Source organism: Hippoglossus stenolepis, chromosome 10, assembly GCF_022539355.2.
Source record: "Hippoglossus stenolepis isolate QCI-W04-F060 chromosome 10, HSTE1.2, whole genome shotgun sequence".
NCBI lineage: Eukaryota > Metazoa > Chordata > Actinopteri > Pleuronectiformes > Pleuronectidae > Hippoglossus > Hippoglossus stenolepis.
This window is the reverse complement of record NC_061492.1, coordinates 9,804,245-9,826,715: the sequence shown is the minus strand read 5'-3', so window position 1 is coordinate 9,826,715 and position 22,471 is coordinate 9,804,245. Positions and strand designations below refer to the sequence as shown.

General features: G+C 42.8%; 2 protein-coding genes across 7 annotated transcripts; one reads left to right on the top strand and one right to left on the bottom strand.

The window, feature by feature from the left end:
* Positions 1-4,017: 4,017 nt before the first annotated feature.
* kdm1a (lysine (K)-specific demethylase 1a) lies at positions 4,018-16,380 on the bottom strand. Of its 5 annotated transcripts, none has more exons than XM_035168293.2 (22): positions 16,293-16,380; positions 15,506-15,557; positions 14,772-15,068; positions 13,959-14,145; positions 13,629-13,762; positions 13,442-13,520; positions 13,243-13,335; positions 12,954-13,060; positions 12,603-12,684; positions 12,184-12,278; positions 11,133-11,150; positions 10,382-10,524; positions 10,198-10,288; positions 9,820-9,954; positions 8,462-8,535; positions 7,982-8,093; positions 7,648-7,780; positions 7,362-7,549; positions 6,325-6,439; positions 6,040-6,167; positions 5,387-5,533; positions 4,018-5,025 (listed from the first exon to the last, which is right to left on the bottom strand). In XM_035168293.2, exons 2-22 carry the CDS (start codon positions 15,548-15,550, stop codon positions 4,825-4,827), a joined length of 2,604 nt encoding a protein of 867 aa, XP_035024184.1. In that variant the 5' UTR covers positions 15,551-15,557; positions 16,293-16,380; the 3' UTR covers positions 4,018-4,824. The 5 variants fall into 5 exon arrangements, with proteins under 5 accessions (XP_035024184.1, XP_035024185.1, XP_035024186.1 ...); XM_035168294.2 differs by having other exon boundaries at positions 13,629-13,756; XM_035168295.2 differs by having other exon boundaries at positions 13,977-14,145.
* Positions 16,381-16,736: 356 nt separating this feature from the next.
* Positions 16,737-22,037, top strand: tmem30b (transmembrane protein 30B). 2 transcript variants are annotated; one of them, XM_035169001.2, is made up of 8 exons: positions 16,737-16,868; positions 17,301-17,496; positions 17,923-18,030; positions 18,133-18,240; positions 18,525-18,612; positions 19,007-19,144; positions 19,380-19,586; positions 20,977-22,037. In XM_035169001.2, the coding sequence occupies exons 2-8, from the start codon at positions 17,308-17,310 to the stop codon at positions 21,153-21,155; spliced, it is 1,017 nt and encodes a 338-aa protein (XP_035024892.1). In that variant the 5' UTR covers positions 16,737-16,868; positions 17,301-17,307; the 3' UTR covers positions 21,156-22,037. The 2 variants fall into 2 exon arrangements, with proteins under 2 accessions (XP_035024892.1, XP_035024893.1); XM_035169002.2 differs by having other exon boundaries at positions 16,749-16,868; positions 17,295-17,496.
* Positions 22,038-22,471: the final 434 nt, after the last annotated feature.

Genomic DNA, 22,471 nt, shown 5'->3' with positions numbered 1-22,471 from the left:
GCGTGTTTCTAAAATACTGAAATAAAAGGGGAAATATTCAATTTGAGGGGTTTTTTTTGTTGTTGTTTTCTGCTTATGTATGTTTTAATTTCTTTGTTAAACAAAAGATGTCTTATTTTGGAAGCTATATCGGATAGATTTTATTTAAGGAAAATCTCGTACTTTTGTAAAGTGGGCCTTATTATTGAAATATATTAAGTATTTGTCCATCTTGATTTTAAGAATGGTATTTTTTTTTTGTCTTCCTCGTTGTTATTACACTCCTGGAGAGTTCTTCTTCTTCTTCCTGCATTTTGTGTTTTTGTTGTTTTAATGTTTCTCACGACGAGACGCCACGGGATGAGACCATTTAAAATAGAGGGAGGGGGAGAGAGAGAGAGAGAGAGAGAGAGAGAGAGGGAGAGAAGGAGAGAAGCCAGGTTTGTGTCATAGCCATTGAAGAGAGAAGCTATGTGCGTTTTATCAGAGCTGAACAGGTCCGCAGTGCTGAGTGCTTCACCATGTGTGTGTGTGTTTCTTTTTTTTTTAATCGGGGGCCATTCATTGGTCCGGCCTCTTCGCTGCTCTGTTCTCCCTCGCTCATAAATTCAGGGTTTGTACACGGTCTGTGCTGTATGTTTGTACGTGCTGCCAAAGAAAGACACATGCAGGCCCCACACACTCACACACACACACACACTCACTCACTCACTCACGTGTATATATATAAACACACATAAATAATCTAATAGGAGTAATCTAATAGGAATGACAAGACGACGTGTATAACTGGATCTCTCACACACACATGCACAGACTGAGGAATTTGAGGCCTGTACAATCAACCGTTTTTAATGTGTATAAATGTACGTGCAGAAGAAGGAGGCCGACAGACAGAGGTGTCAAACACACACACACACGTATGTCACATATGATTTGTTAATGCTTCTCTCAGCGTGTCGGCGATGCCAGATGGACTGTGTTGTTGTCGGGGAGGCTGTTCTTTTCTTCATCTTTTTTTTTTTTTTTCCTGTTTTTAGACTTAATACATTGTGCATGTTTTAACCTTACTGTGGCTGGCGCACTCTGCATGTAGGTCTCTCGAAGCTGCCAACTGTACAGCAGACCATATGTATTCCAATAAAAATAAAAAACCAACCTGTTTGTAACACGCCTCCGTGTCGGAACCTGTGTCGGTGAAGCTGTGTCTTTTTATACATTTTGCAGAACAAGCTCAGCAAGTTTTTTTATTTTGAGGTGGAGTGTGTGAGTGTGTGAGTGTGTGAGTGTGTGAGTGTGTGAGTGTGTGAGTGTGTGTGTAAGAGAGAAATGGAACAACAGCTGACTGTATGCGAAATAAGCAGGCAGACAAATGAGGCAAATTGTTCAGGTACAAAGAGGAAAACCACAAGCTGCTGTGGAATGCGGAGTCAGCACACGCAGCTTTCCTCTTAAACGGTTTCACCTCGCTGCTCCTCACCTTGTGTGCGACAGAACTTCTGCTCCTGCAGATAATCTGCACAAGCCAGTCTGATAAACCTCACGTGAAAATAACCAGACTGGTTCCTTTCTCGTCCGTCAGTTCATCTCAGGTAAGAAGTTTCCTCACGAGTCTGAACGTGTTGAGCTGAGCTGAAGGGTTTTGATTTCTAGATGCAGACTAAGAGCAAAAGATTGAAATGCTCACGTAGGGAGTTAAATGAGTCTCGGTCCTTACCTGCATTGCATTCAGGCTATTTTCCACACTTACACTTATCAACTATTTTATTGACAATTCATTTTGAAACAATAAAGGCTTTTAGAAAACTACAAATAAAAGGAGAGTTGGATTCCTGATGCAACATTAACACTGAAATGTTCTACCAATAAGGTTAAAACATTCGTTGGACCAAAATGAACTGGGAACCAGTGGTGGAGGAAACATTTTACTCAAGTAAAAGTACAAATCAACAAGACAAACATGTTCTCAAGTGAAAGTAAAAGTACCACATTGACTTTTCTACTAGAGTGAAAGTACTTACTTTCTTTTAAATATAGTGAAGTTCTTTAAAAAAAAAGTTCTTGTCAAGATTCTGTCTACTAACTGTGCCTGCTGTATATTTTGTTTTATATGAGAATAACACAGACTCAGATTAATAAAGAAAACTAAAGATGATGCTGAAAACACAGGAGGTGTCGTCTTATGTTACCTTTCCACCCTGATTGGATGATTGAACCAGTTCCCCTCACATTATTGATTACTTAAAAAAGTCACCAAATGTTTGGCTTCTGAGGGTCTGAGGAGTGGTGCCATCGTCCCATCGTCTCTGTCCATGAACCACAAGAGAGGAATGGCCTCTCGCTGGTGACGGTCTTCACGGGTTAACAGCGTCCCCCTGCTCTTGTGCTGTTTAATCTGCCCTGAGTTCACATGCAGGAAGCTGCTGCCCTGACACACTGGTGCCTGTGTGGACCCTGGTACCCCTGAGCCGCGGTGCCGCTGCTGCCTGACCTGAATATGTGCTGTGAAGTCAACCAGAGAAATGAGTCAGCAGCACTGCAGGAGGAGGATGGAGGAGTGAGAGGGAGGAAGAGGAGGAGGTTTCACTGCCTACGACAGGTGAAAACTGACTAATATGTTGAATGTGTGAGAGCAGCCAGAGGGTGCCTGAGGTCAGAGATAAAGCTTTAAATAAGTGCAGAGGAGGAACCTGCTCAGTGATGTGGTTTTTAATCATTTAGAGAAATGATTCACTTCAACGAAATGTGTTAACAGTTTGTTTGTGACCATGATTGCACAAAAACAACAAACTACCAGGGAACTTGGTGGGAGGATGCGTATGTGTCAGAGAACAACTGAAATATTGCTGCAGATCCGAAACAGGTTTTATTTTCACTTTCTTTAACATTGTGAGACATTTACACCATTTTCCCAGGGAATAATTCATGGATCTGGCAAATTTACAGGACTGAAATCTCTTGAGTGTGTTAAATCTCAGCTTGATTCAATTTAAGGCGACTGCTGGGCCCTGGCGGAGGTACGTGCTCTGCCGAGTCTAGTTGTACAGTGATGTATAATTTGTGGATTCACGGTGCATCTGATTAGGATGGATGTTTACCTAAATACACATCGCAGCGCGTGGGAGGTGTTTGTACCTGCGGACCTGTGCACATTCCACCCCACACCTGTGAATCACATGAGATGTGCTGGGGCACGCTGCCGCCGCTTCACTTTACAACCCTCCCCATCCCACGTCCCGCGTCTGTAAAGTCATCAGTTGATGTGGGCTGGAGGCCTTTCTGAAAAAGAACCTCACCAGTCAACAGCTCCACACGCTGCACTGAGCCGATGGTTTACCAGGGAGGTGAAAATACCCGAGTGCTGCCGTCCAAAACCCCGGCTCAAATTACTGTTGTTACATCAAACATCTCCTCTGGTCACGATAATAATAACCGCAGCTCCGGGGGAAAACGGGGCCTGTGACGCTGGAGAGCGCATGGAAACACAGAGGGGCACGGAGCCCTGGAACACAACCCATAGCTCATGGTTGACCATTTTAATCCCCCGCCCCCCCTTCCCCCTTCAATCATTCATCGGATCCCCCACTATGAAGGAGTCGCTGCCAGGGACCCTCGTCTACCACCCCCCCTCACGCAGTACCACAGACACTGGGAAGCAGCCAGACCTGAAATCAAGGAGGGTCAGTGAAGGGTCAGAGCAGCAGCCATGATAGTTTTGTACACAAGTATAACTCAAATTACCATCCTGCGGTTGTGTGCTTGTGCCCAGCGCTGCTGTTTCAGTCTACATACGTTTTTTTTCCAACAGATCCCTGTGACCTTTGTCCTCTGAAATCTATTCCACCTTAAAGTCCAAGTGACACCTGGTTACATTTGAAGAAATTCACCAAAGGCCGACTTGAGATTTGTTCAAGAGGCTAAAACACATTTTGTGAGGCCACAGTGAACTTTTTGGATTTTTGTTTCTAGAAAAGCTGCATTAAAGAAACTTTACGTACTTGAAAATTCTTCCAGAAACAAAACACACTGACTTCAAGCTGAAATTTCTCTCTTCTTTTAATAACAAAAACAGTTGACAATATAAAAGTGTGATGACAACCATAATAAAATACTACGGCAAAATAAGAAAACAAAAAGTAACATTCACAAATATTCTTTAAACATAAACAATATTTTAGCTTTCAATACAAACTATTTCCTCTCTACTCTGCAACCTAAATGACAGAAATCAAATGTACGAGCTACGGTTCATGGCAAAAGACGACCAAGACAAGGCCCCTGGAAAGAATGTATTTTGCTTAGGTTTTAGAGGATGGACACAGTGCTACTGAACTGGTCATTTATAACTTGTACAATATCTGGGTTTAAGTTGTAGTAAAATACTTTCCAGACATTCTTTAAACGTTCAGACAGGGGTACATAAATAGACGCTGCTTCCTGCAAGCGCACTCTAACATGGGATCACAAACACTCTGAGGACTGAAAGTAATGCCATGCTTCACTTTTAAGAGTTTCAGATGGATTATTACATCAGAGTGTAATAAAAACTGAGATTTATTCACAGCCCAGTCTCTGTAGTGGGATACATCTGCCTCTGTTAGTTACATGTAGGTCAACTGAATGTATTATCACCAGTCTGAGGAATTGAAATGGTCCAGTGAAAGAATCTCATTTCCGCGTTATACATACAAGCTGGAAATTAACTGTAGGAGTGTCGTTATTTCAGTCAGAAGGCAAAGAGGCAAAGTTGTTTCCTCGACTTTCAAGATCTTTCACATCCGACAGTTTATGGGTAAACCTTTATCTTTTATTTTCACAAACAGTCCCGAGGCGGCAGGATCCATTTCAGACGCTGGGGGTGGGCTGAGCCTGCGGAGGGTTGCTGGCGGCTGCCGGAGTGGCCTGTCGGGGAAGCGTGTACATGGCACCGAGGAACTGGTCTGCGATGCGTCCGGCCTCCCGGAGCCCGCTGAGGAGGGCGCCGTGAACCGTGGCCGGGTAATTCCTGATGGTGTGCTCGCCGGCGAAGAACAGACGGGGGACGGGCTGAGAAGGGGGAAAAAGAAAAACCACACTGAGAGGGATGTTGGATTGTCTCAACATAATAAAAAGGGAAAATGGGAGCCTGGAGAGAACGAGAGACGGAGGGGGTTGTGGTAACGAACTGCCAGAAGTCATCAGTCAACACATAAATATGACTTGTTCACATTAATCAGCACGCCAACATGAAAAGAGCCAAGAAAACAACTGCATCGGGAATAAAATGCTCTGGTTTGGTTTGGTTGAATATTGCGGGCGAGCTGGGAGGCCTCCTCTTCCTCATTCTCACACACAAACACTGTCATTCTCACCCAAACATAAACATGACGCTCCGACCAGCACCAACACCAGCTCTCTGTTTGTTTACCTGTGAGGCTCCAGGTATGGCCGGCCCCGGTGTGATGGGTTGTGCCATCAGGTCGTAGTCGTTACCCGAGGAACCTGCCGCAACGTACGAGTAGGAGCCTCGCGCCCAGGGGTCGGCACGCCAACGAGTGACCACAGTCTCCTTCGGCTGCCATGGCGACAAACAACAACACATACTTGTTGGGAGTTTCCATGATGGTATTAAGAAGAACCTGTAAACAGCTGGATGGCGACGGGCTCCAAATCTGGCCTTCATGCATATGATTTTATCCAATTTGAAACCATAAGCAAATGATTTATAATGACGGGTGGTTTGGATGCGACTACACTAGCGAGGGCCTTTCACATGTGCTTGCTGTCACACTGTGCTGGTTACAGGGGTCTCGCTTCAGGAACTAAGCTGACATTCCACTTTAAGTACTGGAAAAACCGGAGAAAAACGCAAATGGTTGAGATTCAGCCCTATTTCTCTGTAAACAACAAACAAAATGAAGCTGCACTGGATCAAAACTGCCAGGATTTTGGACAGAAGTAAACAGTTTGGTGGTAGAAGTGAAAGATGAATGGACAATAATGTTCTAGATGGACAAACATGTTCCATATATGCGAGCCACATACAGACAAACAGAGAGATTTACAGACGGATGTACAGACCTGCGGCACAGCGCTGCTTCCAAATATTCCTTTGAGAATGGCCAGGCAGCGTCCGACAATGACGTCATCACTGATGTTCTCCATGATGCCCGCGGCCTCGCCAGCCATCAGAGCGAGTAGGATCGGGGCTGACGGGGGAAATGTAACACTCTGTTTCAGACACTGTTGTTTTATTTATTAGCTTAGATAAATAAAGGGCAGACATGGACGGTAATACTTTTCAAGAAAGTGCTGCACAGTTGAGAATCATGGATAATCCAAATCAAATAGTGTGACTGAAATAACCTTTGTAAAGGTTCCAGAAGAGGAAGAGTTCGCCCCGACTTGCTGTGGTGGAGCCGACGTGACCGAACAGGTTGACGCTCGGGTCCCAGAACACACGGTCAAAACACAACACCACCTGAAGGAGGGGGAGGAACACAGAAACCAAAACCGTCACACAACAATCAAACTGTATATTTGAGGCAAGAACTCAACTCACATTCAGCACATTGACTGCAACACCAGTCATTGCTGCGTGAATGGTAGAGCTCCCCCTGCTGGTAATAAAGTTTGCTAGCAGCTCAGATTGCATAATCATGCGGTGCTGTCTGTGCTGCAGCAGAATTAGGAGATAAACTGCTCTGCTGCAGATGATGCTCGGCTACAGAGGGAGAGAGAGCTGGTGGGTCAGGAGCGATGCAGAATGAGCACTCTGATCGGATTACCGACACGCTGGCAAAAAGCATCGACCGCTTGCACGCAACAGCCTCGAACTCTAATTCTTCATCTGAGCAAAGAACCAAGAGGGAATCAAGAGGGGAATCCTTGTTCTCCAAGCTGTACGCTATCAACTGTACACTTTATCAAAGAAGATTCGACAGTCAAGTGGAGGGAGCGAACAAGTTGAATACAGAAGGTGCCGATTGGAAAAGCCCAAAAGAAACGTACACGTATACCTGCAAGTAAAATGACTGAACAGATTCTGAATGCTGAGCTCATTGTGTTTTGGCTGCAGGAGCCTCTCTAGAAGCTGAAGGTCAGATGGCCAGCGTAAGGACACTGCAGCAGAAACAGCAGCAGGAGGAGTCCCTCAGGAAAACACACTGAGGACCCACTGCACGATTTACAACCTGATTCACTTTTTTCACATGCTGACTCGACAGGGGAGAAATGCTATCCTGTAGTGATTGAGGGTTTATGATTCAAATCTCTACTGTTAACACTAAAACGCACTAAAATGTGTATGTGATCCAGTAGTTTGCTTAGGAGGGAATGAAGGAGGCCTGTTCTAATAAAGCCTTAAGCACCATATTGGCACTTAGCCTGTTGAGGAGCCCAACCTTGTTGAGGTTGCCGAAGCCCATCCTCTGTATGGCAGATGTTTTCCACTCAGGCAGCGGGGGAACAAACTGCACAGCGGGGGGCTGCTGCTTCAACACTCCAAGGGGCAGGGTGCACAGAACAGCGTCGCACTTGTAGATGAAGGTCTGGGTCGTGGAGCGAGTGTTGACTGCTATCACCTCACAGCCTGGAGGTCAAACAGATGAAAAACATGTCAAACACACTGCATATTTCAAGTCTGAAATCTGTAAAAGAAAACACACAATCACAGTTGTGAACACATACCAGATGCTGTGTACCGGACCTGCCGCACTGCTGTGTTCAGTTTGATGTCCAAGCCCTCGGCCAGGGCCACGGGGACACACGAGTAGCCGTTCCTCACTGTCAGGTGGCTGCCGGTGAACTCAAAGTCATCATCCTGTGGATCAAGGAAAAATATATCATTCCAGCAGCATTAACTTCCTAATGTAATGAAGCAGCACAGCAGGAACATCCCATAATCAAACTAGTGAAACACATCACACACATGAGAATATAAGAGGATCAAGTGTCTTTGCTTCACAGGTCCATTGTCGGGACTGCACGGTTATGACATTTCTGAATGGGTGCATGTACATACCTGATCCCAGTGCTTGAGAGAGAGGGTGGAGAGGGGTGTAGCGTTGGCAAACTCCAGGTTGGCAAAGTGCCAGTCAAGGATCTGCCGATCCCTGGACGACAGGTAAACATCACTGTGGGAAACAAAGGGGGGGAAAAGAGACACGGTGTTGAACGTTGACATCATTGAAACAGGTTTACTCATGCACAAGTGAGAAAATCTGCTCCCAACGTAATAACACCTTTAAAATAGGAACATTGTGACAGGGTGTGCATGTGCTGCTACAGGCTGCAGCATAATAACAAGTGTGTTTTGTAACCATTCAAAGGTTTTTACACAAGATTAATATATTTTCTGTGTAAAGATACAGTGGAATAACGCCACCCTGGGCAGAGAATGAATGGACACGCCCTCTGTGCGTCTGGTAATCGGAGCTCCTCCGTTCTTTGTTTTGGTTGCAGTTAAAAGAGATTGTGCTGAAACTTCCACAGGATGAGTTACCTCGGTGGATTGGCCTCCAGCTCCTGCAGCTTCTCCTCCATTTTAGCCTGCATCTCCACCAACTCATCGTATTCCTACACAGACGAGGCAGAAAGACATATTAAAGATTTTAAAAAACAATACTGCTTTACTTTTGGCTCATAGACTCGAAGAGCTGGTTATCTCTTTAGACTTTTAAGTTCTAAATATATGAAGATATAACCAGCTCTTCGAGTCCATGAGTCACATTTGAACTAGGTGAGAGTGTGCATGGCATACGTGTGTGTGTACAAGGTGCACACCCAGAGGGTTTCAGGTCATGCGGAAAGGACAAGCAGTCCTGACAGAAAGGGCCGACTCCACCTATTCATCAGTTCACCACAACAGAATCAACTATGACAGCGAAGCAGAGTCGGGCCATACCACCTACCACGCCAGGCACCAAGCTACACTCAGTCTAGTCTATAACATCTGATCTATGCCTGCTACAGCCGTCGCCTTATTACCCTTAAAATCTTGTTATATGGTGTAGTCATGCATGTCATGTACACACACACACACACACACACACACACTCTCTTTAATGTAATGCTGAAAATGTGTGCGTTTGCCTCCGCAGACATACAGACAGTCAGACCGTGATTCAAAGCCTTGAAGTGGTTTCTCAGACAGCGGATGAGTTGCAGACGAATCCAGCTCGAGACACCAGCTGTGTTTAAACCAACTAAAACCTCCTACTAAAATATACACATCGCAGCAGTGGAGGTGATTTGTCCGCACCAAAAATAAAACAGCAGCACTCGCCGTAATAATACATCCCACCAAGGCATTAAACCACTTAAACACAGGCCGTCTTGTTTACTTAGATCGCACGGCATTGGATCTCTGCACAGCGCCCTGACCTCGCAGTCCATTAAACATCCCTTTTACATGCTCGAACTTCCTCAGCGTACTAATACTTGATCTTTGTATTTCTTGAGTGTTTCAGTCCTTCAGATTTTAGTGGTGGACCTTTTGATACAGCTAATCATCAACCTAGAAAATCGAATAGAGCTTCAAAGGGGTTCAAACCAAAGTAAATGACAGAGACAATACGTTATCCACCACACCACAAAAACGCAGGTGGGAACAGTTAGCTTCTTAAAACTTAACTGCAGTAGCAAGATTATTTTAAGTCGTGCAATCTGATTCCTGCCCGTTCCAAGACATCTAAAGAAGTCATGAAAGTGTCACATAGGAATCTGTTCTGGACAACAAACAATCTAGATAACTGCAGCTTGAAACTTTCTGTAGGGAGATCGGTTTTTAATCGTAACTTTGTTCTACGTCACTCTTCTTTCTACGTTTCTTTCTTTTTCTGAAACAGCGGTTGAACTCACTTTGCAGAGCGAGGTGAGGTCCCGGTGTTTGCTCTTCACTAGGAACTCCGCCGTGATGTCTCTGGGTGGTTTGACTTCACTGGCTTCTTTATACTGCTGATGGAGCTCCTTCACCCGTTCCTTAGCCGACACCATCTTGAAGAAGAAGACAGTGAAAGAGGGATAAATAACTTGTTGAGTTAGAATTCTTTACTTAACTATTTTTCATTCAAACATGAGAAGTTTTAAAATACACATTTTTCGACCTAGAAAGTATAAAATGATAATTAATGTCATTGTCTTGACAGCTTGATTAGCAAGTTAAGTAAATTCAAAAGTGGCACAGCAGTCTGAAAGATGTTTAGGGCTTCCTCTGTCACAAAAACAACTTAGTCTCACCTTGTTGAGAAGATCCCTGAGATCTTCCTGAGTCTTTACAATCTTCTTCCAGTGTTCGATTTGCTCGTCTTTTACGTGTTTCTCCTGCAGCCTGCACACACAGACACACAAGAAATAGTGTTTGTGTGTATTTCTATACATCTTTTCTTTATGTGAACGCTTGTGCAGTGTACTTCCTACTCACTGTATGACCACCTCCAGGGCCTGTCCCAGAGAAACAGGTTTGTTGTTGAGGAAGTTGAAGTCCAGTTGGTGGCTGAGGTAGGAGGTGGCCTCCAGCAGTCGGTTGAACTCTTGCTCGACCATCTCATCTTTTTCTTTTGGCACCTGGACACACGATTGGACAACAAGGACAATTGGCTGTAAGTCACACTAAAACAGTAGTGACTGAATCTTCTATAAAGCTAAAAAAAAACCAAACATGAATAACTACAAATAAAGGCACATTTTGACTAATTTTTAAAAACGTTTTCATGTTTTGCCTTGATTGCATTTTAACTTTACAAAATCAACTTGTAACTCATTATTTAAACTTTAAGTCATTTAAGTTACTGATTGATTTACTATATAAAAGCAGAAAAGGCATGAATGATAGTCATTGCCCCAAAGAAACACATTTACATGTCTTGATGAACATGCAGTAACAGACTCAAAACATGCTTCATTGAATATGGACACCATGCTAACATAGCAACAGTTCAAACAGAGCCGGACATTGTGCTATTTATGACGGAAATGTCTTGTTAGACTTTTACACAAATCTACCCTCCAACATTTTCAAAAGGAAACTACATCTTCTTATTAGAAAGATTAGCATTGGGCTGCTCATGAATGTGAAATGGTGAGTTTACATGGAGTCAAATCATAATGAATGGAACTTGAAAGGGATTCAAAGTTAGGTAAGGAATATATTATGTAAATAAACCAATACATACACTTGTGCACCGTTCCCCCTTTAGTAGTTCACCAAAAGATGAACATGGGAGAGGTTGAGAAGACAACAGGGGAGGGGAGGAGAGAAAGAGAGAGAGAATATTAAGTAAACACAACTTTAACCTCATACAGGTTTGCACAAAAGTAAAACATGTACATTTAATCTGCCCTTTCCTGCAGGGGGAGGAAACCAGTTACACATGATGTGGATGTTTCAAGAGTCCCACTGGTTGAGTCTCTACTTCAATGGACATGCCCTGAACATGAACCTAAACATCCTACTACTATTGCTGCCACTTGACGGACGGAGGCCGGGGGTGGGGGGGTGGGGGGGCTCCAATTAGAGGACATTAGGCTGTATCCGTTTTCTGCTCTGCTCTGCTCTGAAAGAACAGGAGCTGGTGTTGCTGACACGCGATGGTAAGCAGTTAAATGCATCCACTGCTCATTGTGTTTTAGTGGATCATAGAAAGCCAGATTCCTGCCTCGGGGGCCACAACACACTCGGAGAGCAGCTGCAAACCCAGATACAAGAGCACTGAGGAAAGTCATGCACACACATAAACATCTCCTGTTGAAGGAAGTAAACAACACGAGGTCCTTGTTTGATAAATGTAATCGGGATACATAGTGTGTATCTAATGCAGATGTGGCTACACTTCCCTGATGGATGCTTATTACTATGCTGTTTGTAAGAGATCTTCAAAATGTTGGTGCGACTGAAGCAAGCGCGTGTTTCTTCAAGCATCTGCTGCCGAAGCACTTGCACAATCCCATGCACGCCTCTGCTGCCATTAGCCTTTTGCCATTTATCAAGCTGTGAAGTTATTTCTTAGCCTCATGAGAAAACCTGGGATTGTTACAAAACGACAAATCAACCGAAAGTGGAGCCTTTTTTTTTTTTTTACAACTCCTGTAAATATTTAATTACCCATAAGGTATCTCAGGATTCTACTTGTTAAATGTGAGAATACCCCAAGGAGCCTGGCTGTGGCAGGATAATGGACCAGAGGCAACTCAGTTTACTCATGAAGGTTATTTCATTATACTCACAGCCTGGCCATTGGCTTCATACAGTGGACACTTCTGCTTGATCTTGGCCAGCTCCATGTTAACCTGCTTGCTGATCACTGCCATGGGATTCCCTCCTGGACAAGCAAACACACAAAATTGAAGGCGACATAGCATATACATGAGCAATACCACCCTCTACAGGAACATTGAAGTAACAGCAGATTCTCTATAAGAAAAGACCATTATCTGGCTGTTAATGCAGTGAATAAAGTGCAATGTTCTCAATCGAAACCAAAAATGACACAGAATAATCACTTGTATCCTGCACTTAGCTTATACTTCTACAGATCAACTGATGTAGTATTCATGTGGAATAAAATGCAACTAACTGGATACTTAACATTTATAGGATACTTTGACTTGAGTGTTCACATTAAAAGAAAGAATTGGATTCATACCCAGGCCCGTCACCACCATTGCTCCCAGATCAGCAACATAGTTTCCCTTCCTAAACGTGGCCACTCTGCCTCCAACACGGTCCTGTAAAAAAAAAATTAAGTCAATATATACTAACATTGTACACTTGTGGCAGTTTTAAAATTATAAAAAGCAAGGTTAGTTAAACTCAGTTGATTAGATATGAAATTAACTCTTAGAAAAGGAACATTTATACCATACTAAACAGAGGGTAGGTGGAGGCACGGTTTCACAACACCGTACATGCTTTACAACCCTCAAATGATCTGTGCTAAGAGCTGACTAACAGAAATGTGACAAAATACCAAATATAACTGAAATAACAGACTTACCCTGGCCTCTAATACTGTAACATCCATCCCAAAGCTCTGCAGCTGCCTGGCTGCAGCGAGGCCGGACACACCACCACCAATTACTATAACCTTCCCAGTCTTCTTAGCTGCAACAACAAGCATAAGGTGCATTAATTAGTTATCTGTACACCACTGACCATCCCAAGGTCAAGTTCTACACACATTAGGGGAGGAAATCAGAGATATTTTCGGGTTTCCAACCAAAATGGCATTTATTTGACAAATGGCTACTGTTGTTTTACCAGTGCAATGAATAGAGTGAACTCACTAGGTAAAGGCTTGACCCTCTTGTAAATGCCAAAGTTGATGAGACCATGCCTTTCCAGGTAACTGTGTATCCTGTGAACCAGCACGGCATCACCTAAAAAGACACAAGTACATTAAATCTCCACTTACATGCGACTACAATTAGGGAATCAAATTATAGACAAACCAAAGGGATGATAAGGTTGAATTTAATCTCTCACTGTTGTATGGAGCTTCAAGCTGCTGTGCTGTGGCCTCAAAGGTCAGCTGGATCTTAGGGTTGTCCAGCCACAGTTGGAGCTGAATGAGGTCGATAGGAATTAAGATACTATACAAATATGTTTTTAAATATTATCTTGTCGCCTGTGGTCTTTGATCACAATATGTTGTGTTTATATTGGCACTTACTGTGCGGTTGCGGATGTAGAGGAAGACCTTCTGAGTCTGCTGGGGACCACTGATGATGTCAGGGAAGCAGGCGGCCTCCTGGGATGTCATGCGGTCGTGAGGATGGCGACTCTGGAAAGCAGCTCCTTCTACACCTAACAGTAATGCAATATATGCAATATATCTCTATTATGGGAGTCATAATGGGTTAATTTAAAACCAATTAGATACAGGGTACATATTCAAAAACTGCTTTATATCACTTTTATACAGGGCTTTTTAAAATCACATATTTTAAGCATCTTTCCACTTTAAAGATATCAACCTGATTTCGCTGCAGTGATGTGTTACCTATGTTTTCAGACTCACCAGAGGGTTCCTCTGGTTCACTCTCATTCTCTTCCTCTACTGGTGGAGGTGGAGGAGGGATCACTTGCTTCCTCTCCTTCTCTGCCTTGGCGTTTCTCTCCTCCTCAGAGTAATATTCGTCTTCCGACAGATTGGCGAGACTTTCGTCCATCTCACGGTATTCCACCTGCAACGGTAGGCACAATAAAAGCATCATTAAAACCTGCGTTGCGGTGAATGAACCGTTGGGGTTCTCCCGTTTCAATTTAAACTCACCAATACCTTTCTGGAGGAAAGAAAAAAATGTCATGTTGCACAAACTATGACAAATTATTACTGTTTCTAACTTGAACTAAGACACACATGGATGTGAGAACCTGTGACTTAAGACTGGGTTTTCCACTGGTGGATACAATGGGAGTCCTTCACTGTTCATTGCTCTGGAGGCTTTTACTGAGACCCGTATTGCTCGAGAGGTCTCCACCCCTCCAGAACAAATGGACCTGTTGATTCAAACCTGTAAAAACACTGAATAACACATTAAAAATCCGAGGACAGAAGTTGAGGCTTTGAGAGGGTCTGTTTGCTCAGCTTGTTTCTCTGTTAATTTAAGATTCAGACGTCCAATAACTAAATCAGTATCGCAACTTGAAATATTTGACTATCTGGTCAACTTGCAGACAACCAGTGCTGATTGAACACTGTGTAGAGATACAGAGTAATATTGGACTTAAAAGTTAAAATTATGAACAAAGTGACTTCTACCAGTGCCAAATTTATTTGAACACGAAGCATCGAAACTCATATGATGCTTACTTTCGCTCGCTTCCGTCGACTTGTCCTGCGGACTTCAGCTGAGTCCGGATCTGCCCCCCCAGGGCCTGCCTGGTGGGGCAAAGGGGCTCCTCCAGTTTCCCCACTAGGGGATGACCTCTCCTTCTTTTTTACATCCATAGCTCCTGCAGCTGAGGTTGAAGTACTAGTCTGGGCATCCGACATTGGAGCCCTTTCACCCCCTGCTGCTGCACCAGCAGAGGATGAAGAGGAGGAGGAAGAGGAGCCAGCATCTGACTTCTTGCTAGACAGCATTATGGAGGATTGTGGAGGCCTCTCCTGCACAGGTGGGAAAGAGAAATGAGGAGATGAAACCCTTGGAAAATTAACACACACAAGCCCAAGTTACAATAACTTGTAAATGAAATGGCTGAAATTTCAATGCTCAAAATAGTGGTAAAAGAATTTTGCTAAACATCAGATGAGAATGATGAAGTGTGGGTTGTGTGTGTTGGGAAAAAAATATCTAAGAAAAAAAATGTATGTGTTGTCCACTTTGGGTCAAGACCACTAAATAACACAAGTGTGTATACAAAAAATCGTTTACAACAGACCAGATTAAAACATTAACAACAACTATCACGAGCATGAAAACCTCTTCGTCAAACCGCACCGCCCCAAAAATGTCCCGTCTGTGTCACTGGATGCTGAAAATCATATCAACTGTGCATGAATGTCATGGTATTAATGGAATGAGGACTCTTTGGGACAGTAACCTTTTCTTGTTTCACCCATTTCTCCGTGCACCTGGTAATATCCATTCAAACACTAAGAGATGAAGACACAACCAGAAATACAGTTACTAACAGGAGCAGCCGAACAGACACGTCGGCCTGTTATTGACTTTGCAGCCAATGAAGTTCAACGCAGACACACATTGAGAAATATCCAGTGAATCATCTGATGACACATACTTCACTGTGGCTCATTCAATTAATAGCTTCTCAAGTTAGCCAAAGGGGAAGCTTGAGAAAACACACAATGGCGGAATGTTTATTCAGGAACTTGTATTTTACACATACTATTAACATTTCTTTCATTTCCATCTTAACCAGATGTAGTAACGTCAACTAGCTAATTGACTACAACGCTAGCAGCAACATGCTAAAGCTACAACCATACGCTTTGCGCTAGCTAGCGGTTTGTTCCTAACAGCCTCGTGCATGTAGCTCATCTCCACACACTAACACGGTGCTTTAACACAACCGTAACATACGCGGTGCTGCAAACGTGGATCTGAGTCGCTTCTACAAATATCTCCTTTCAAATGTTTCTTACGAGACCATGCTACGTTAGCTAGCGCCGCTAACAATAGACTAGCTAGCACCAACTGTGACACAGTAGCAGGTGCGACCTGGAGAAAAGGAAAGCGCCGGGTTCGCTTGCAAAGACAAATATTCAATAGATTAGACTCTGTAGCTGTTGGGTAACTTTCCTACATTGATAACAACTGTTTTAGCGAACAAAAGATAGAATAGATTATATATAAATATTACAAATTACCTCTCGATCCCCTGAAGATGTCAACACAAAGACGGCACAGCAGCAGGACCCCGCCTTCTCGATGAACTCTGTGGTGATTGGTGGATGAGGAAACGTTACCGAACACCACCCGGCAAAACGATTGGTCGCAGATAACTGTCAATCCGAGGGAGGGCGGGGATTTCTATCTCATTCTGTCGCTGCGATTGGTCCATTTTATTGTTACTCTCCTCGTCTAGTGTTACAGAACGATTTTCAAAAGCATGTCGACATTGTTTTCTAATATAAAGTAAAACAAAAAGGGGGGGGGGTTAATTAGTCATTCATTGCTGATCGAGGTTCAGCGTCTCCGGCCCATTTTTTTCCTTCATTCGTTGTTTTACGAAGCAAAACTGATCTCAGATCGGTGCTGCAGACGAGGTGACGTCAGTCCGGGAGAGGAGCAGGCTGGGGGAGGACAGGGGAGGACGGGGTAGGAAGGGGGAGGGGGGTGCACAGGTAAAGGTGATCTGCTCCGTCGCGTCTCCTCCACCTCAGGAAACCAACCGATGTGTCGGCGGCTCCCTTTGTTTTTCTCCATTTGTGATCCCACTGCGTGTGAGTAACATCTACCAATCTGATTTAAAATGAGAATATGAACGTTTCACTCTTGATCTATTCGCCATTCGTGTAAACAGAGGGTTTAAAAGTGGGGAAGTGAATCTGATCTGTGATCGATGTTTTTGCTCTTGGCTGATCTGGGTGTTGCTGGTTTGTTAGGATTCGAGACGCGTGTGATATGCGCCCTTAAATATGATATTTTGCTAATAATGGTTCTAGCTGTATTCATCATTCCGCATTAAATCAAAAATGAGATTAAAGAAGTTGGGAATCTTCAGAGCAAGGAAAGATAAAATCTCATTCGTCTATATTAGGGAGTGTTTCTCATGTTTGGCATAGCTGTGATACAAAGATCTTGAAATGAGGTAAAGTTCATACTATTAACAAGTAAAAACCAAGTGACGTGATGAACTTTATGACCAGAAACAGAAGGACAATGGTGAAAGAAGAGGAGGAGTCACCCAACCGGCCTGACAACACCGCCTTCACTCAGCAGAGGCTTCCGGCATGGCAGCCCATGCTCTCTGCTGGCATCGTCATCCCGGGTTTTGTCGTCATTGGCCTGGTGTTCATCGGCATCGGGGTCGCCCTCTTCGTCACTTCGCGGAGCATCACGGTGTTGGAGGTATGAGTGATCACCGAGGGTCAAACATCAGAGTAAATGGCAATAGATAAAAGAGGAAGAGGACAAACTTTCAATCAATGGCAAAAATGTTTTTTCAGTGTATTGTTATTGCTGCTTTTAACCCACATAGCAAAATAGTTTGGGCCCACCTACCGTGTGGAATGATCTCAAGTTTGCTTAAAAATGGCCCACATTTGTTTTGGCATATTTGGGCCACATTTGCTATTTTCCAAGTGGGCCCCTTCAGGCTCACACACATTTTGTCCGGGCCACAAGAAGTGCTGCATTGGCCCACCTCTGTATGCTATCTGGGAAGTGATATGTGCTTGTGGTTTTATAGAGGTGTGGTGTCTCTAACAGACAATAGAGAAAGGTGTTGTGCTGATCAATAATTAATAATGACCTTTCTTGTCCTTTCCCACACAGATCGACTACACTGGGTTTGATAAAAACTCGCCATGCTTCAAGTGCACCGACACAGATGTCAAGGACTGTGTGTGCAAAATGGACTTCCCCATTGACACTCTCTTTGAGGTTGCACCCATTGCACACAAACAATATTTTAAATTTCAAGTTGAGCCAGACTCCTGTCTCTGACCCTCGGCTGTGTTTTTGTGATTCTCTTTTCCTCCTCAGGGCCCCTTGTTCTTTTATTATGGTTTGTCCAACTACTTCCAGAACTACAGAAAGTACAGTGTGTCTAAAGATCTCGCCCAGCTGTCCGGAGACCTGGGCAATTTTAAGGTGAGTTAACTGAATTGGGTATTGAAAAACACACACACACACCCAACGCTCTGTTTTTAACTAAGAAGTAAAGCTAAATCCATATGTGCTCACTTTTGAAAATGATCTGTAGCGCCACCTTTGTCAAACATATGGGTGCAGTTCATGTCTTTATCAGTGGAATTTTTTTTAGAAAACCGTTCAGAAATGAAAGCTGCAGTAGATGTACTTTCACATCTGACATACAAATAATAGATCTCAGACGATTCACTCAACAAAATCACTGTTTTCTATCTCTCTTGAAGGAAACCAGTGATGACTGTTCTCCATATGCTTACAGCGACAAGAAACCAATTGTCCCATGTGGATCAGTAGCAAACAGCATGTTCAATGGTAAGTAAAAAACATTTAAAACTCGAATGGCACTCAGTAGAGCGCATACCTGGGCCAAAGCCCAACAGTTCCCTTAGATTCAAACAGGTTGCACGGAATTTCACAAACGTATAGATGTCCGTCCCCTGATCACCGTACTGGATTTGTTTTCATGGCAAAATGACAACAACAACAAAAAAATGTCACAATGTTAAATACATTGATAAAAGAAATTACTGGATCCGCCCCCTGTTCCTGATCAAAATTTAAGGGGTTCAAACGTGCAGTCCCAACAAATGGACCGGGGTGAAAACATAACCCTCTTGACGGAGGTAATGACTGCGATCAAACTGGAATAAACTGTATATGCTTAAGGAAGTAGTAATTCTTTATTTTTTTCTTTGTTGTTTTAAAGACACCTTCAAGCTGTATCAGATTGTCAAAGGGACAAAAAAGCCGGTGACCCTGGATGGAAAGGGGATCGCTTGGTGGACGGATTACAACGTCAAATACAGAAACCCCTCGGTGAACCCTCTGAAAGACGCCTTCAACGGTAGTAACTTGTTCAGTTTACTGGAGTTCACTGTCTGTGATGGAGTAATTCAGTGAATGTTTATAAGGTGTTAGCAGAGCTGAATTGGAGTATTGTGTACAAAAGCAGTAATTTAGCTTTCTATAGTAAATAATGGGCTCCAGGGCCGTCAAGAGGAAACTTCACATTGTAACTCGCATTGTAATTAATGTTACATTTAGAAATCATGATAGCTGACTCAAAGTTTGACTTTCAGGTACTGTGAAACCCCCGTTTTGGCCCAAGCCTGCTTACGAGCTGGACCCCACTGACCCTGCCAACAATGGCTTCATCAACCAGGACTTCCTGGTGTGGATGAGGGCGGCAGCCCTGCCAAATTTCAGGAAGCTGTATCGACGTATCACAGAGGGCGACTACGCAAAGGGACTGCCAGTCGGGAACTACTCTCTTGAAATTGCCTACAGTATCCTTACATGTTACAGGTGCAGTTGTGAGTTGAATGGCAGTGCTGGGAGGTATAAGCATGTATGTTAGTGTAGTTTGTTTGAATCCTGAGCATAAAGAATATGACTTATATTTTTCATTCATATGGGAACCAATTGAATTCTTTTCCATTTAAAAAATGGTCCAGGCTTAATTCAACTACTAAACGCCACCATCAAAAATCAAAACACATGATTTTCAACATATTGAGGCTCATTCTGTAACAAAGAATTCATACATTTAATATTCTTCTTATGTAAGATCTTTCAGCAGCTGTGAGTTGTACCCAAAACATCTATCTCTTTTAACTTGAGTGATGCTAATTATACGTAAAACCATGTTTTAAAAATAATTAATTGATCTTGATCTTGATCAGCATCTTGGATAAAAGAGGGGGGACCAAATCCACTTTAGTCTTATAGGTTGTGCATGCAAGGGATGATTGATGAATAATCCACACACATTACTGTCACAGTATTTGTCTGATTGTTAGACACACTGATACCATTACATGGGGAGACCATGAAGAAGAACATTGGTTTAAAATAGTACATAAATCTACACAACAAACCAAATCCTCAGGTGATATTTTAGGATTTACAGACCTTCATATCAACTAAAAGAGGTCAGGCCTTGAAATGGCCTCCTGTTCTGTGTCAGATTACAGCCACAGCAGTTTGGTCGAGCTTGTTTTACCAGTCGAGGTGTGGTTCTGTTTTTAACTGAGCAGAGTCAACACAATGATGCAGAAGGAACAAAACAGGCAAATCTTCTGACATAAGTAAATGAGAGACAAATTGTTTTCACGATAGATTCCCTTGGCAAGGCCTATGTAAAGTTCTTAAAGTCTTTTATTTGACTTAAAGGAACATAGCACGGTGTCCCCACGTTTAAAGTGTGTAACTACAACTCATGTATGTTTGTGCAGATCATTACCAGTGCAAGCAATATAGAAAGTTTTCAGACTGCTAATTGATAGTCAAAGTTTGGTAATTGATGTAAGTTAAACATACAATGCGTACTGCAGTGTGTGATGATTTTGTGAGGCAGTGGGGGATCATGGGAGATGTTGTCTTCACCACCATTACTTGACAGATGACAGAAAGTGCAGCAATGAATAATCACGATCCATTACGAGTTACCAGTAAAAACTAAAATAGACATTTTAATGAGGAGTTGTTGCCATATTTTTAATAGGTGATCAGAAAAACAGCAGTTGGGTATGATTTGTAGTAAATATGCTAAAATGTGCAAAATCAGTCTTATGATTCATGTTTTCATGTTTTTAATGCTCATCAGTGAGCTAATCGTTTTCTGTAATCCTTTGTATTTCCCTTCTTGGTGCATTTCCTTAACATCTTTTCCCTCAGATTATCCTGTTCTGACTTTTGGTGGCAGAAAGACGGTGGTGTTCAGCAACGTGTCCTGGATGGGTGGCAAGAACGAGTTCCTGGGTATTGCCTACCTCGTGATTGGCTCATTGTGCGTCTTCATGTCCATAGTCATGCTCATCGTCTACGCCAAATTCAAGTTCCCCGAGGAGGAATAATCCCCTGGTCATTGACTGTAGTTAAGTTTATCTACTCTTCCAAGAGTTTTTTTCCAACCCTTTTTTACTCTATAAAATGATGACAGCACAGTTCAGTGCTCACATACAGAGGAGTACAGGCTCCACGTATGAACCGAAGCCACATGTTGCTCTGGAGTGCAGAAGAACCTGCTGTTTATTTTTGTGGGATAAGACTTAAGTTTCTCCATCGACTGCATATTAGGAACTGGCTTTGTGGACGATGCAGGATTATTTCTACTTTGTACATATACTTGTCTGTTGGCACATATTTGACAAAAACATATCAGGTATTATTCTATTAAGATTTGTGCTCATTTATTCCAAAATAAAGCCTCCATCATTAATCCCAAGAGATGAAGGTCGAAGCAGACTGAAGGCAGAAAGCACTGTCCGCAGGCTGATAGATTAAGACATACTGTACATATGCTCCTGTGTAAATTATAAAATGAGCATTTTCCAGTTTAAGCCGCTCAGTTTATGTAACTTTTAGTTGATTATTTGACCACAAGGTAGGGGAACAGCAGGGTGTTTTCAGGTAGTGATGTATTGTGTTTCATAAAACTTTGTTTTTCATCATCACAAAATGAGCTGCCTCAGAACTAAATTTTATGTCAAAAATAATATCAAAGCCATAAATCATTTGATAAGCTACTTGGCTCTGGAAAAGTACTTACATTTTACTGTGTGTGTGTGTGCTATGTGTGATGTAACGTGCAGGTGACTGCTGTAAAAATGTTGTATATGTTGCTCTGCTATCTCAGGGAAATGGTTACAGGCTGTGCAGCTCAGTTTTTAACTAACGTTTGAATCTGAGATTTTTACTCTTCTTGCTTGTATTTATTTAATAAAATTGAACCAAAACCTTATGTCCCACTCCTTCTCTAATTAGGACACAACAGTGCCTTATTTTGTTTTAAAAATTGTAAAATCGCCTATGGAAAAGTAGGGTTTTCCCATTGATGAGAATTGTTTTTAGCCCCAACCACTTTAATATGACGAAGCTCTAATTGTTCCAACCAAGGATGCATTTCTACATTGGCCTATCCTAAAAGCTCAATTCCATGCACCACATCCAGTGTTTATTAATAAATGAATCATACTGTAATGGATCCTGGCTGTTTCCTGCTGGAGCTCAAAGTTTAAGCGTTATTGACCTTATAGGTGTGTCTCCTGAGCTGACTCAAATTCAAACCACACTATTCAGGGTGATTCAATAAAAGACATAATAATAACAGCAAGAAACTGTATTTATTAAACATTATATATAACAAAGTTACAAAGTACCTCACAGAAAA